At 38.6% G+C, this 17162-nt stretch overlaps 1 protein-coding gene across 1 annotated transcript in view; it reads right to left on the bottom strand.

Moving 5' to 3' along the window:
• The window catches only part of LOC148501738 (uncharacterized), a 282577-nt gene that overhangs the window by 130242 nt on the left and 135173 nt on the right, over positions 1-17162 (bottom strand). Inside the window, exons 28-29 of the mRNA XM_088450031.1 lie at positions 8218-9463; positions 6363-6377 (exon numbers count right to left, since the gene is read on the bottom strand). Of these exons, the coding sequence (XP_088306157.1) occupies positions 6363-6377; positions 8218-9463 (1261 nt within the window). The remainder of the gene's footprint in view (positions 1-6362; positions 6378-8217; positions 9464-17162) is intronic.

Genomic DNA, 17162 nt, shown 5'->3' with positions numbered 1-17162 from the left:
CGTTCGAATATAAATATCTAATTCTGCTGGCCAGCACACTACAAAATAGATCTATAAAATAGGCATTCTTGACTAAAACGGCACGTTAGGGTAATCTAGATAAATATATCTATTCAATCACCACTGGTATATACATCACGTCTATATGAACCATATGCTGAAGACGTGCACAGTGTATGTCATGTATAGATATGTATATATATAAATTGGGCATTATTTATTCTAAACAGCACACACTATGTTCTAGTTTGAACAGCACAAAGGTATAATTGAAGTTGCTATGTGCTACTGACATGCACACTACCAGTTATATAGAATATCTGCATATAAATGTGAAGCGCTGTTCTAAGCTAGCGTACTGTTAATAGAAGCGCTGTATTATAGTGCATTAATGAAGTGCATGAATTTTAAAGCAGCATGAATGTTATAACAACTAAATCCCTGCTAATTTGCTTTGACAGTGACATGCACCGTGCATGTTCTATAAGCTGTGTATATCTATATATTCAGCGCTGTTCTGAACAGTGCACATTTAACAAATGCGCTGTATTCTAATTTGAACAGCGTGATAGTGCAATTAGAAATACTGTGTTGGTTAGGACACTAATGACATGCAAAGTGCATTAATGTGAATCATGTGTCACAAGTAATCACTGCATGTAATATTGGGTATAGATATATATCTATTAAGCACTGCCGATTCTAAAACAGAGCGCTGCTGATAAATGCGCTGTATTGTAATGCCTAAATAAGGTACTCAGCTCTCTAAAGAGTCTAAATGATATACCAGTTAAGTTACTGCTAATTTATTCTGAGCAACATGGCAATGCAATAAGATCAATAGTTAGATTACTACTAACATACACGTTATATTGAGGTGTATGTATCAATAGTTTTGATAACTGAACAACATTGTAGTACAACGAGGATAGGTATGACAATTAAATGGCTAATTTGCTCTGGGAGACACATCAGAGCAGTAAAAATTACTATGCCGACGTACGTTTCACATATACAAGTTTTTTCAAGGCAAACCGAGTGTGCCGTGGAGTGAATTGATATTGATGCCGACCAGCCAATGAAAAAGGTCCAATATAGTCACATGTTATCAATAACCAATGAAAGGCTCCTAAGTGGGAAACCAGTTAAAAACCCATATTCACACCATGTGTCCTGTTTCAGCCAATCACGCTGTATCAACAGAAACAGATGGTAAGTACAAGGGTTTCGTTTATAATTATGAATGAATTCAGCTTACTACTATACACGGGGCTGTCAAGATTTATGTCATATATCCTATATCGAGCTAATCATTCTGTTATCTATGGGAACTAATATTAAGCAGGAAATATATGATAAACTACTATATAAATCTCAATAATCTATTAAACAAACAGATAACCTATCTCAAAGGGGAAACAATATATAGTAAGTTCTTAAATTACACATATAACATACTAAATATCCTTATAAATATAATAATAAATTGACAACATATTCAATATGCCAAAATGTGTAAATAAGTGAATAGTGTACAATGTGTAAATGACACATAATAAATGTATGGAAAAAGTGAACATTAATAAGTGAAAAAATAATAAATGAAAAAGGAAATTAAATAGGAAATGCATCAAAAAGATCAATAGTGAGTGAATAAAGTGCACAGATGACATATCATCTTTTGGTGAAAGAATCTACCAAATAGTAAAAATACTAATAAATAAGTATGTGGATGAGAAATAATTAAAATGCTACTAGTGAATAATATGTGGAGATGTTTCAGTGAAGGTGATGACAAAGGCATGAGGATTAGGATCACCCTTAATAAAAGAATGCGGGTTAAAGAACCTAAACAAGTGATAAAATTGTGATGAAAAAAATATAAATTAAAATAAAATTAATCTGTGATAATGTGACTATATAAACATCAAAGTGTGAATAAATATAATCAAGTAAAATATATTTATTCTGACATATAATAATTGAAACCTAATAAAAATAGTTCATATTGATTTATTAATTATTTATGAATATATATAAGTATCTCATAAAATAAAATAAGTAAGTGTAGCTGAATAAAAAAGGGAAAAGAAAAAAGAAATATAATCTTATTTTAAATGGATTTAAGAAGAAACCTGCAGATCTTAATTAATGGATAGATTCTATTTACTGTTTCACAATTATAAGTCCTGCATAATGAGTTACCCTAAATGTTAATTAGAAAGAAAATATATGATCTAAGATCATTCCAATATTTCATAGAAATGGTAAGAAACTGTTGAATTCATTGAGACCATTGGGGTGAAGACTCTGCATCAAAATGATCATCTTAGTCTCAAACTTCAGGAGTTCTTTATCAAGATCTCCACCTCACACTCCAAGTTGGATCTGTTTCATGCCAAAGACTCGGAGGTCTTTCGGGTTCCCCTCATGGAACCTCAGAAAATGGTTAGCTACAGGGGTGAGGGTTTTAAAATTGTTCCTGTCAAGTCTAGCATGTTTGATACTATTGGCATGCTCCAATAATCTTATTTTAAGGGGTCTAATAGTTTTGCAAATATATATTTTGTTACATGGACATTTCAGAAGATAAACAACTCCTGCAGATTTGCAGTTGATATAATTGTTATTATTCCATTTCCTGCCTGAGATGTCATAGAAAAATTTTGTTGGAATCATGTATTGACAGGCTTTGCAACTCTTGCAGCTGAAGGAGCCTTTAGTGGGGTATGTTGATCTCTTAACAGATGTTAGATGACTTTGACCCAGGAGATCCTTAAGATTCTTGGATTGCCTCCAACTTGTTTGAACCTTTTTAGGAAGTACAGTTGCCAGATCATGATCTGTCATGAGGACTGGCCAGTGTTTTTGTAAGATATCATTGATGTCCTTCCATCTACTGTTAAATGTTCCTATATATCTCACTGGTTCTTCCTTCCTAATTTTGGTTTTAGGAATCAACAGAGATTCCCTATGATGAGATTTGACATTGTGATGAGCTCTCTTAATCAACCTCCTACTGTACCCTCTTTGAATTAGTCTAGTACATAATTGCTCCTCTCTTTCCAAATAAGTTTCTTTCTCCGTACAATTTCTTTTGGTTCTCAATAATTCTCCTTTGGGAATACCCCTCAAAGTCGCTGGTAAATGAGAACTACCAAATTGTAAAATACTGTTGGTCGCCGTTGTTTTTCTGAAGATATCTGTGATAATCTGTCCATCTTCATTCATTTTTAAGTTAAATCCAAAAAATTAACTGTAGATTGACTCGCTTCTCCTGTGAGTTTTAAATTCAAACTATAAATTCTTCCAGAAGTTTATGTTTGCCATCCCAGAATACCAGGATATCATCAATATTTCTCAAATAAATCAAAATATGGTCCGTGTATTTTTCATGATTCTCTGTAAAAACTTTTTCACTTTCCCACCACCCCAGGTAAAGGCCGGCATACGTGGGCACACAAGCTGTGCCCATAGCCATGCCTCATCACATGTAAAAAAAATGTTTGTTTAATACAAATTCTAATAATGAAAGTAGGAAGGTTTTAAGTTCTTGATTTCTACTCATATCCAGGAAATATTTGGCAGCTTCAATTCCTCTTCTATGATGTATACTGGTATAAAGGCTTTCTACATCATAGGTGGCTATCCATGTTCCTGGAACTACAACTAAATCATGAAGTTTTGTTAACACGTCCATTGTGTCCCTGACATAAGAAGGTAAGGTTAACAAGTACTGTCTGAGATATTGATCAATAAAAATACTGGCTTTCTTAGTCAGGCTCCCTTTCCCAGATACAATTGGGCGACCAGGAGGTATTTGGTTGTTTTTATGCATTTTAGGGAGAAGATATAATGTCAGTACTTTGGGATTATCCACTCTGAGAAACTCAGAGTCTTTTTTGGATAAAATTCCATCTGCTAAAGCTTGAGATATTACATTTTTATAACTCTTGAGAAAATCTTGGGTGGGGTTAAAGGTGAGTTTTTTTATAGCATTGAGTCTCACCTAGTTGTTTCTTTAATTCATTGACAAACATAGTTCTAGGCCACAAAACCACATTTCCACCCTTGTCAGAGGGTTTCTCTATGGTGTCATGCCAATTGGTGATCTGATTTAATGTTAACCTTTCTCTAATCGTTAGATTATCTGAGATATGATGATCCGACTGTTCTGAAAACAATTTATCAAAGTCCCTTGAAACTAAGTCCGCAAAGACTTTGACACAGGGACTGATTTTTGAGTCTGGAAAGAAAGTTGATTTGGGTTTAATAGTCAATTGGTCCAAAGCCTTAAATCTTGTAACATCATATTGGTATCCCCTGCTTCCAAATCTTCCAAAATTTGTATCATATATCGGTCTTCTGAGAGTTCAATAGAGGAGGGGTCAGTGGTATCAGATAGTGATTGATCTTGTTTATTACAAAAGAATTTCTTTAAAATGATCTTGAGACTAAAAAGCTGCAAGTCTTTCTCACAATCAAATCTGTCCGGTAATTGCACTGGTGAGAAAGATAATCCTTTAGATAATAAAGAAATTTGATCATCAGTGAGGGATCTGTCTGTTAGGTTGATAACCTTGAGACAGTCTTCATCACAATTAGTTATTTCCTGTGCCTCCACAGATCCCTTGGTTCCTCCAACTATCCTCTCATATACCTTTGTCTTCGTCCTCCTCCTCTTGCCCCTTCTGGTCTTAAATCTCCTACCCCCATAAAGTTCCTGTTTTCTTTGGGGGTTCATTCTAAAAAGTTTTACTCCTATCTGGGAACAGAATTTGAGCAGAACTTTCACCTTCTGAGGAGTCAATTTCTGAGGTAGTCAGTAGGGTTGATGTATCTATTCCTTTGAGACTGATTTCTCCATCGGTAAACATTATTTTTGGCAAAGTCCAGTTTGTCTCTCTGTAACTTCTTTTTTCTCTCTATGATCCCTATTTCAAATTACGTAACATCTTTCTTATATTTATTATACATTTTTTGAAAACTCTCCATTGTTTCAAATTTTTTAAGTTTGTCACCCAATCTTTTAATTTCTTTGGCATACTCCTCCAAAAGGAGTTCATCATGCTTGATTAGAACTGAGATTAATCCTTTAGAACACTGAGTCAGACCATTTTCCCACTCACTTTTTAATTCAATAGTAGCAAGTTCAAAAGTCGGGAATAGTTTGGGTCTCAGACCTCTAGGAGTAATGTTATTTTATTATAATTATCAAACATAGTTCTATTCCACCAGGTTTTGGTTTGTTTGAACAAATTTTGTTTAAGAGGTCAGTTTGCCAATCACGTCCTGAGGTTCCTTGTGATTCTTCATCACTTTCAGATATTAGATCAAAATAGTTCTTAAGTTTCTCTGTCATAGAAAAATTTTGTTGGAATCATGTATTGACAGGCTTTGCAACTCTTGCAGCTGAAGGAGCCTTTAGTGGGGTATATTGATCTCTTAACAGATGTTAGATGACTTTGAACCAGGAGATCCTTAAGATTCTTGGATCGCCTCCAACTTGTTTGAACCTTTTTAGGAAGTACAGTTGCCAGATCATGATCTGTCATGAGGACTGGCCAGTGTTTTTGTAAGATATCATTGATGTCCTTCCATCTACTGTTAAATGTTCCTATATATCTCACTGGTTCTTCCTTCCTAATTTTGTTTTTAGGAATCAACAGATTCCCTATGATGAGATTTGACATTGTGACGAGCTCTCTTAATCAACCTCCTACTGTACCTATTTTTCATTTATTATTTTTTCACTTATTAATGTTCACTTTTTCCATACATTTATTATGTGTCATTTACACATTGTACACTATTCACTTATTTACACATTTTGGCATATTGAATATGTTGTCAATTTATTATTATATTTATAAGGATATTTAGTATGTTATATGTGTAATTTAAGAACTTACTATATATTGTTTCCTCTTTGAGATAGGTTATCTGTTTGTTTGATAGATAATTGATAGATTTACATAGTAGTTTATCATATATTTCCTGCTTAATATTAGTTCCCATAGATAAGAGAATGATTAGCTCGATATAGGATATATGACATAAATCTTGACAACCCGTGTATAGTAGTAAGCTGAATTCATTCATAATTATAAACGAAACCCTTGTACTTACCATCTGTTTCTGTTGATACAGCGTGATTGGCTGAAATAGGACACATGGTGTGAATATGGGTTTTTAACTGGTTTCCCACTTAGGAGCCTTTCATTGGTTATTGATAACATGTGACTATATTGGACCTTTTTCATTGGCTGGTCGGCATCAATATCAATTTACTCCACGGCACACTCGGGTTGCCTTGAAAAAACTTGTATATGTGAAACATACGTCGGCATAGTAGTTTTTACTGCTCTGATGTGTGTCTCCCAGAGCAAATTAGCCATTTAATTGTCATACCTATCCTCGTTGTGCTACAATGTTGTTCAGTTATCAAAACTATTGATACATACACCTCAATGTGTATGTTACTAGTAATCTAACTATTGATCTTATTGCATTGCCATGTTGCTCAGAATAAATTAGCAGTAACTTAACTGGTATATCATTTAGACTCTTTAGAGAGCTGAGTACCTTATTTAGGCATTACAATACAGCGCATTTATCAGCAGCGCTCTGTTTCAGAATCGGCAGTGCTTAATAGATATATATCTATACCCAATATTACATCCAGTGATTACTAGTGACACATGATTCACATTAATGCACTTTGCATGTCATTAGTGTCCTAACCAACAGTATTTCTAATTGCACTATCACGCTGTTCAAATTAGAATACAGCGCATTTGTTAAATGTGCACTGTTCAGAACAGCGCTGTATAGATATACACAGCTTATAGAACATGCACGGTGCATGTCATGTTATAACATTCATGCTGCTTTAAAATTCATACACTTCATTAATGCACTATAATACAGCGCTTCTATTAACAGTACGCTAGCTTAGAACAGCGCTTCACATTTATATGCAGATATTCTATATAACTGGTAGTGTGCATGTCAGTAGCACATAGCAACTTCAATTATACCTTTGTGCTGTTCAAACTAGAACATAGTGTGTGCTGTTTAGAATAACGCCCAATTTATATATATATATACATATCTATACATGACATACTGTGCATGTCTTCAGCATATGGTTCATATAGACGTGATGTATATACCAGTGGTGATTGAATATATTTATCTAGATTACCCTAACGTGCCGTTTTAGTCAAGAATGCCTATTTTATAGATCTATTTTGTAGTGTGCTGGACAGCAGAATTAGATCTTTATATTCGAACGCATTACATGCCAGCATCACTTCAAGTTACCATTGTGCTACTTAGATTAAATCAGAATATCTATACTGAGCAGACACTATGATTAACTCTTAAAGTGCTGTTGGTGAATACCCAGTGCTAGATTTATCTAATATAATGTGGAGGCTAGCAGCGATATAACTGATTAAATCCCCGCTCTATCAGAGTCCTATTCCAGTATAGTGATTTATAGGGATATCAGTTTGAGTTAATACCAATTCATGACCATGTTAGCACTTTTTCAATAACCAGTGCCATTTCAGTACATGATTATTTATACAATAGTGACATCTATTGGCCAAAGATATGGTTGCATGATTATACTCAGGGTTACTGAAATTGGAACAGTGTTCAACTGCTAGAGAATTATTATACAGTGGATACTTTTTTGTAGCACACAAGTTAGTTTTCTTGATACATTACCTCATACAGGCTGAATTATTCACCTACCTTATTAGGATCTTAGTGCAATTTGGATACATAATAACAACGAGGATCTTAGGACATCTTTATTACCATTGGGACAATAATGACACACACATTTATTTATTATTTTATTATTTTTAATATTCACAATTGTTTTCATATTTCACGTTAAAAGTTTATTTACATTTTATCTTAATGAATTAAAAGTTATATTTTATACTCATTCTCAGTGCGCCAACAAAGAGGACATTTCTTTCTCCTTGTTTTTTTACATAAGGAAGTATACATTTTCTTGCTGGCATATTCTATGTATGAGAAATAATGCTCATGTCCATCTGTAAATAAGCCCCTTAGTGTATAACAGAATATGGTAAAAAAAGACACTTTTTTTCTGTAGAGAACATTTCACACCTTTGGAACATTTGGAATATTGTTATTTTAGGTTTCCCAGTTCACGGACATTGCATTTTTCTGTGCGTTTTCTGATGTTTAACAAGATCTGATTTTTGTGCAAAACATTTCCCACACTCAGGGCATGGAAATGGTTTCTCACCTGTGTGAAGTCTCTGATGCTTAAGATGATGTGATTGATCTGAAAAACATTTCCCACACTCGCAACATTGAAATGGTTTCTCACCTGTGTGATTTCTCTGATGTGTAACAAGATGTGATTTCTTTATAAAACATTTCCCACACTCAGAGCATGGAAATAATTTTTCACCTGTGTGACTTCTCTGATGTGTAACAAGATCTATTTTTTGTGCAAAACATTTTCCACACTCAGAGCATGGAAATGGTTTCTCACCTGTGTGACTTCTCTGATGTGTAACAAGATGTGATTTATTTATAAAACATTTCCCACACTCAGAGCATGGAAATGGTTTCTCACCTGTGTGACTTCTCTGATGTATAACAAGATGTGCTTTCTGTGAAAAACATTTCCCACACTCACAGCATGGAAATGGTTTCTCACCTGTGTGAAGTCTCTGATGCTTAAGAAGATGTGATTGATCTGTAAAACATTTCCCACACTCACAGCATGGAAATGGTTTCTCACCTGTGTGACTTCTCTGATGTGTAACAAGATGTGATTTCTTTATAAAACATTTCCCACACTCAGAGCATGGAAATAGTTTTTCACCTGTGTGACTTCTCTGATGTATAACAAGAGATGATTTCCCTATAAAACATTTCTCGCACTCAGAGCATGGAAATGGTTTCTCACCTGTGTGACTTTTTTGATGTGCAACAAGATGTGATTTATTTATAAAACATTTCCCACACTCAGAGCATGGAAATGGTCTCTCACCTGTGTGACATCTCTGATGTATAACAAGATCTGATTTCTGTGTAAAACATTTCCCACACTCAGAGCATGGAAATGGTTTCTCACCTGTGTGACTTCTCTGATGTCTAACAAGATATGATTTGTATGTGAACCATTTCTCACACTCAGAACATGGAAATGGCCTCTCTCCTGCCTTAGCTTTGTCTGTGGAAGAGGGAAATATTTTATCTGTATTAAAAGTTCCAATAACAGAGTTATCAGGAGAACATTCCCCATGAGTAGAGGGATTAGATGACACATCTGCACGGTGATGTACTGGGTGTATAATGGGGCTTTCTCGTGGGGAATCTCCTGTGATGTCGTTGCCTTCTATCTCACAATCTGGAGAGAGCATGGAAAATTCCTCCGAGACATTCCTGCTGTTACATCCATGTGCTGGAAATAAAATACATGGTAATATGAATGTTTTCCCTATGACAAGTTTACTTTGCCCAATAAAGACTATAGTTAAAAGACCCAGAATTACCACAAAATGATACATTGTACCTTGCAGCATCTTCAGTGTATTACTCATTACTGACAGTGTAAGTTGCCCTATGCATATAGCAGGGTTTACAACAAACAGCCAAACTGCACTTAATTAAAAAGAGGTGGGAACTGGGCAGGTAATTAATCAATATTAATATTCTATAACATTAGGATATTACATATAAAATGCACCAACAAACACTTTTTGAGCCAGTACTGGTTTAGGAAATATGGGAAAAAGCAGCTTGGGAGTCCCCCATATTTCAATGAACCAGCATCAAGCTCTTGTACCAGTCCAGTTTAGTAAATACAGTGAAAACAATACATAGGGGGTCCCCTGTATTACCATCCACCAGCTCTAACTAGCTGAGGGTTAATGTCACAGCAAGGAGACACGATTCACAGGGTCCCCTGGCCAAAGCATTAAATCTCCTAACTAGTCAGCTTAGGACTGGGATTCCATGGGAAATAGACCCACCCCTAAAAGGGGGAACCCCCTGCCAAGTATACCCCAGGCTGACAGCCCAGGTTTATTCTCTACACTCCAAGTACCTTTGGTGCAGGATCAATTGTGCAAAAATAGAATAAATATAGTCCATGACAGTGGGACTACTGGTCCCGGAATGTTGGCAATTAGAGATTCGCAAGTGCCGACATTCTGAGACATAAGGGCCTGCTGGCACTTCTAGTCTTACTGCAAAGAAAATATGACAACATGACACACACACACCGAATGTGGTATTAGATTAATACACAATCACTCACACTACTTCATGGTGGCAGTCGGTCCTCTTCTCCATTTAGGCAATCCAGGACATTGCAAAATAAAACAACATATTACCCATGCCCACGGACAATAGCACTGTACTCTAAGTACAGTACTTGCCAAATGATGGCGGAGTCATGGTGTTTCCCATAGAAATACAGGGGAACCCCATGCCATTTTCCCCCTGTATTTCATGAATTATGAGTGGCTCAAAAAGCCTGGTGCTGGTTATGCTTTGGGAGGCCGCCTTTTTTTTTTTTTTTAACATTTTCTTATACTATACATACACACAGAAGCCTGCACAGATATTACTGATCTGTGCAGCCTTCTACAAACATGCGGCTCACAGGGCAGTGTGTTTTGACTAGAGATGAGTAGGTCCAGTTCTCCGAGAACAGTACCCAGCCAAACTTCATGCAACTCGGATCAGAAAACAAGTCATCCTCCCGCTGTTGGATTCTCGCAGGTTTTGGATTATATAAAGGTCCCCGCGATCTGCACCATTTTCACTCCGGCTGTGGAGAGAAGCTAGCAGACATGTAGTACTAGTCAGTCATTCAGTGTGTGTGCCCAGTCGGGGTCTTGGGCTGAAGACTGCTGCTGTGTTGTCCATAAAGGGGTTTAGGCTGCAGTATATAAAGGGGGCTACCTTCAGTGGGTGCTGCAGCTTTTATTGTTCGTGACATTGCCACAATTTATCGTCCATGTATTTGTGACTCTGCAGGTGGTCTGTCCGCACTTGGAAGGGGTGCTTTGTTGTCCATAAAGAAGGGGTGCTGTCTGTGTTGTTCATCAAGCGCCTGTTGCCTCATTCAGGGGTGCTCTTCAGCAGTGTTAAAAAAAATAAAAGTGCTTTTTTTGTGTGTGTGTTAGCAACTTAGCTGCGTTATTGTTTGGTGACACTGCCGGCCAGACCGCAGTTTATCATTTATCATCCACGTAGTGTGACACTATAAATCATAGCGCAGTGTGTTATACTTACTCATAATTGTGTGACACTAAGTGGTAGCGCAGTGTTATTTTTATTCACAAATAATCTTGTGACACTAAGTGGCAGCGCAGTGTGTTATTCTTATTCATAAAAAATCTTGTGACACTGTAGGTCATTGATACCGCAGTGTAATATTTAAAATTAGTACAAATTGACATGTGCTGTACCCCCACTCCATTCGTGTTTGTTGATATGGAGACCGATTAGTTGAGAGGAGAGCAGGAACCACATACTAGTGCTGGGGCTTCTGCCAATGCCACCAGTCATGACGATACTAGTCTATCTACATAATCTACTAAAGCCGATACACAAGGTCATACAGGCTTAAGTAAAGGCATCTAAAATCAAGAACCAATCTTTTACAGTGGTTAAGAAAAGACATCAAAGGGAAAGTTAGCTGGAGAAAGACAGTTTCACCACATAAAGTGGAAAGGAAAGGCTAAGGCGTTGGCCTTTATGACTGGTGGTTCTGCCTCTTATGATGATGTAAGCACAAGTGAACATGCTGACATAGAAATTGAGGCTGGTTCTATGGAAGTGCACCAGGATGAGTAGGATATTTGTGTAGCTGACGCTAATAAGGATGTTGATGATGAGGATAATGTTTGTGTAAATTAGGCACTAGTGGATGAAACAGTTGTGGCCCATTATGCCTGGGCACAAGACAAAAAAACTTGGTTGCGCTGACTCATCTGAATCACCAGTGGTTTTTTTCGGGGAAAGTTTAGTTTTTTTTTCTCAGCAGATGCACTTGCTGGAGAAACTGAAGGAGAAGCCATCGCTGCCTCAAGTGACATTTAAGCTGACAATTTGCTTACCAACAGCTCTTTACATTTCTTCAGATCTGTGTCCATTGAGAAGAAAGACACAACGTATGATTAAACCATAAATCCTAAGTTTGCTCTGTTCACCTTGTCCACATATCTGTGGTTAAGTGGACAATGGGTACAACAGCATTTTAGAGGCCACAAATTACGTTTTTTTTTAATGCCCCTGTACAGGTTGGTAAATTGCTTTTCTAGTGAAGTGGAATCTTGAGGGGATTTGGTAGCGGGGACACAAGACCTCAATTAACTGTCTAAAACCCACTTAATTATTGGTGGATATTGGACCACATCTAATACCAGCATAGATGTTATGGCATCAGTGATCCGCTGTACAACTGGGTGACTGCTGTCATACTTTCTCCCCCTTGCAAAGGATTAACAGTTAATTGTTTTTTAAAGTACTACTAGTAGTCTTCCTGGTCCCCTTCTGGGATGAAAATTCACTCCCAGTAGCAGCAGGCATAGTGCTCAAGGATTCTTCTGGGGCAAGGACTGATGTGAATGAGTAAAATATGTTTTGTAAATGCCTTCCCTCCTCCCTCATAAATTTGCTTCAGAATAAAAAAAATGAAATGAAATTTACTACTAATCAGATCTTCCTTTCCCTGCCTTCAACTACATACATACTACAACTCCCTCAGACCTCTTGATTAATGAAAATATGTTTCCTTATGTGCCATGTTGGAAGTTGAACGGCCACGTGTTTGTGCCGCCCACTGTTGCCGCTTAGCTTAGTCAGCTTGGTGCAAATTTTGGGCCTAAACCGAATGAAAACAATATTGTGAGCTGTGATGTGGTCAAAATTGACTGGAAACGAGTGGAAATTAATGATATTGAGGTTAATAATACTGTAGGAACAAAATAAAAACAAATGTGATTTTAGCAGATTTTATACATTTTTGAAAAAAAAATACAGATCCAAAACCAAAACACGCAAGGGGCGAATTTGGCAAAACCAAATCCAGATCTCAAAACACGAGGTACATATCCAAAACCAAAACACAGGGGTCGGCGCACATCCCTAGTTTTGACCTGAGTTTAGTGATTTTCGGAATGTGTTTAAAAACACGATTCTTGGTAAATTCTCATTAAGTATTGTTTCCTATGGAAAGTACTTAGGAGTTTGGCTGATGGTGTATTTAACTTTATTTTTTTTACACCTGTCTTGCAGTTTTAATTTCGTTTTTACTCCTGTGTTTGTCTTTCGTCAACATCCGTGTCAGAAAAACTGGCTAAACTCCCCAGTGACTGGCATCTCGGCCAGACATGATACTTAGTATTATCCCCTAATCTGCAGTAATGGGTCACATCACTGTTACAGGGTGTGAGGTTCTGTATTTGTTGTGGACCCGGGGTGGTGATAGGAGCAGACACAGAAGCAGACTTAAATGAAAAAGTGGAGTTTTTAATAAGTGACTTAGAAGACATGGGAATGGCAAATGAAAAAGTCCAGGTATAGCACTAAAGTGCACTTGATAACTGTAGTGGGGGTTAATGGGGAAATGTCCAGATAGTGACAGGCAGGAACAGTCCAGTAAATAAGTATGGTGAGCTGAAAACAGAATGCAGGAATGATGAGCTGTAACTGAATGCAGGTATGGTGAGCTGTAACTGAATGCAGGTTTGGTGAGCTGTAACTGAATGCAGGTTTGGTGAGCTGTAACTGAATGCAGGTTTGGTGAGCTGTAACAGAATGCAGGCAGAGGTAATGAAGTCCAGCTGGGAGTTAGAGTGTGAGGCAAGGTGCAGGGAACAGCAGGTTCAGGCCCTTAGTCAGGTAAGAAGGTATATGGAGGGTGCAGGGTAAGTCCAGCAGGTTGGAGCAGGCAAGGTTCAGGCTAGGAGCATATACAAGCAGGCAGGTAAAGCACAGGTACTCTCAGCCGCAGCTGAGAAACACGTTGCACTGGCAAAGGAAGGCAGGCTCTGGACCTTCCTAAATACTCAGTGCAGCGCTGTGACTGGCTGGAATGAGCACATGACCTACCAGGATTGGACAGCCGGAATCACATGGCCGCAGGCAAGATGGCGGCGCCCATGCCAATGGAACGGAAACACCGCCAGACCTCACCAGGCCTAGTGACAATGTGCCCGCACGGAACCACGCGCAGCCAATGCCCCTCGCCAAACACTAGCACCGCTGCCAGAGAACCCCCGCCATAACGACCTCACAGGTAATACCCGGTGACTACCATGCCGAGAAACCCTGGCCGTGACACAGGACACCAATAACAGTACACTCCAGTTACCATGTAGGGGTCGGTGTAATGATAAAGCTCATTTAATATCAGAATGGGCATATTAGCAATGGTATTAGTAACAGTATGTGTTATGATCTGTAGACTTATAATCCACTGTATACATGTATAAATTGTATCCGCTAACCAAATGATTTGTATGTTCAGATATAGAATGTTTATATTTATGGAAGAACTAAATAAGTGTCAGAGGATGTGGCTGATAGACTATTTCCAGTAATGTTTGCATGCCAGGGGAACGAGACAGCCGATAAAAGGGGAGATGCAGGTGCTCACTATAATCACTAAGACTTCTAATGATCATAATATTTATAATATACTCCAACAATTAACATGGTATTTTTTATGTTAGGTTACTTAGTACATGTTTGCCCACCTACCAGGTCACGATGAACCTCAAAAGGTGAGTCCCTAACATCCCTAATACTGACACACAATTATTTATCTATAAATTACCTGTAATAGAGCAATAAATGTGAGTACTGCAATGTAAAAGACCCATACCAATATAATCACCTGGGGCAGGTGGGAGGAGTTCTAGCCCAGGAGAAGGGGTATCGCCTTCATATGTACCTTACATACACACATACACAGAGGGAAAAAGGGGGGCTGAGCTGCACAAGGCCAAAAGTATTTTAGGGGCAGCGATTGTCCAATGGTTCTGTAATATGACATTGTAAACCCATCGGGGCGAAGGCGTTGGCCAGTGTAAGAAGACGTCAGGGCATCCACCAGCTCCTGTATGTAAGGACTGCGGGTTCTGGACTTCCAAGGAGAGACTTAGATACCTGGTCACTGATAGCTCGGGAGGTTTGGAGTAGAGAAGGACGTATGTAGCTCTTCCTCATGGATGAAGGATGTATATGATGTTATACAGCAGGAGAGAACGGGGAGAAAGGTGCACTGGAAATAAACACTGGGACTGGAACTGGAATGTAGCACCAATTTGACCCGGATTGGGACCGGACAATAGCAAACACTGGAGCCGGATTGGGACCACAGCAGGAATCAGCAGGTGTACTGCAGACAGCTAGCCAGGGAGCTGGAGCCTTGGACATCTAGTAGCTACAAAACTCAGGCACAAAATGCTGTCAGAGAAAGAGATTTATACCCTGGGTTACACAGTGATTGGCCGGTGTGGTCAGGTGGACAGTAGTCCGGCAGCAATTGGAGAATAGCGCCCAGTGTCCGGATCTGGCGGGAACATCACTGGAGCACCAGGCCCCTGAGACCACCACCATGCTGGGGGCTCGCCAACAGCACACTTTCTCGAGTCCCCATTTGCCCATTAGTTTGGGAATGATATGCTGAAATGAATTTTAATTAGACTTGAATTGCAGAACACAATGCTCTCCAGAACCTGGCCACAAATTACACCTCTGTCTGAGACAATTTCCTTCGGGAGATTATGGAGACATAAAATGTCGCCTATGAAGACCAGCGAAGAAGGATTCATGAGCCCATGTCATCAATTTTTGGTGGCGTTCTGGATGTACGAACATCCTACCAGGTGATGGTACAGGGGCTACCTGGGTGTTGGCAAATGAAAGCGGATTGGGAATAGGACAAGATTCCTGATGGATAGCAGACACATGTTAGAGCGTCTGCCCTACGATTTTGGATTCCAGGGCAGAAGGTGATTTTGTAGTTGAACCTTGAGAATAAGGCCCAGTAAAACTGCCAAGGGTTGAGACACTGGGCTGACTTTAAATTCAACAGATTCTTATGATGCAAGATGGGATGTTTAGCATCCTCTAATAAGGTATCACCACTCCTCTAAGGCTAATTTGATGACTAAGAGCTCTTGGTCACCAATTGAATAATTTTTCTGAGCAGGAGAAAATCTTTGGGAGAAAAACCTGCATGGATGAAGCTTCCAGTCTTCCATGTTCTGTGAGAAGACAGCAGCTATTCCCACAGACAAAGCATCGACTTCAAGGAAGAATGGGTTTTCCAAATCACGCTGACAGAGTATTGGTGCAGACGTAAAAGCTTGTTTTAAAACATGAAAAGCAGAGATGGCTTCAGGAGACCAGTGCAAAGGATTGGCTCTCTTCTTTGTTAAGGCTGTCATCGGGGTTACCACAGTAGAATTTTTTTTTTATTTACTTGCGGTAATAGTTAGCGAATCCTAAAAATCGCTGGACTGCCTTCAAGGTGGAGGGCTGTGGCCAGTCTCGAATGGCACTTGACTTTTCAGGATCCATTTTAAGATTATTCCTGGAAATAATGTAGCCTAGAAATGGAATTTCGGGCACTTCAAAGATACACTTGGACAGTTTACCATAGAGATGATTGACACGAAGACGCTGCAGAACTTCTTTCACTTACTGCCGATGGAACTCCAGGTCTCTGGAGAATATAAGAATGTCGTCTAAGTAAGAGATACAAGATGTCTGGGAAAATCTTGTTTACAAAGTGCTGGAATACAGCGGGGGCATTGCAAATATCGAATGGCATGACTAAATATTTGTAATGGCCATCTTGTGTATCAAAGATGATCAAAGAAGGCCAGACTGGATTAAATGTAGAGGAGCTACACGAGACAAACAAGACTGGAAACAAGAGGCACCCTATGACTTAAGCTGTGTTGTAGGCCAATCAAACTGTGGATTATGAAGTTGTAGCCATGGAAGACCGAGGACAAGATGATGAGTAGCTTTGGGAATAACTGGAAGCTCTAGTAGTGGAATGAGTAACGAAACCTCATTGAATGCGGCTCCTGTCCACCGCTGTGAGATAGACTGGATTAGACAGAGCCTTG

The sequence above is a fragment of the Taudactylus pleione genome, unplaced genomic scaffold, assembly GCF_031769625.1.
Source record: "Taudactylus pleione unplaced genomic scaffold, aTauple2 ptg000504l, whole genome shotgun sequence".
NCBI lineage: Eukaryota > Metazoa > Chordata > Amphibia > Anura > Myobatrachidae > Taudactylus > Taudactylus pleione.
Note: the sequence above shows the minus strand (reverse complement) of the source record. Positions and strands in the feature narration are given on the sequence as shown.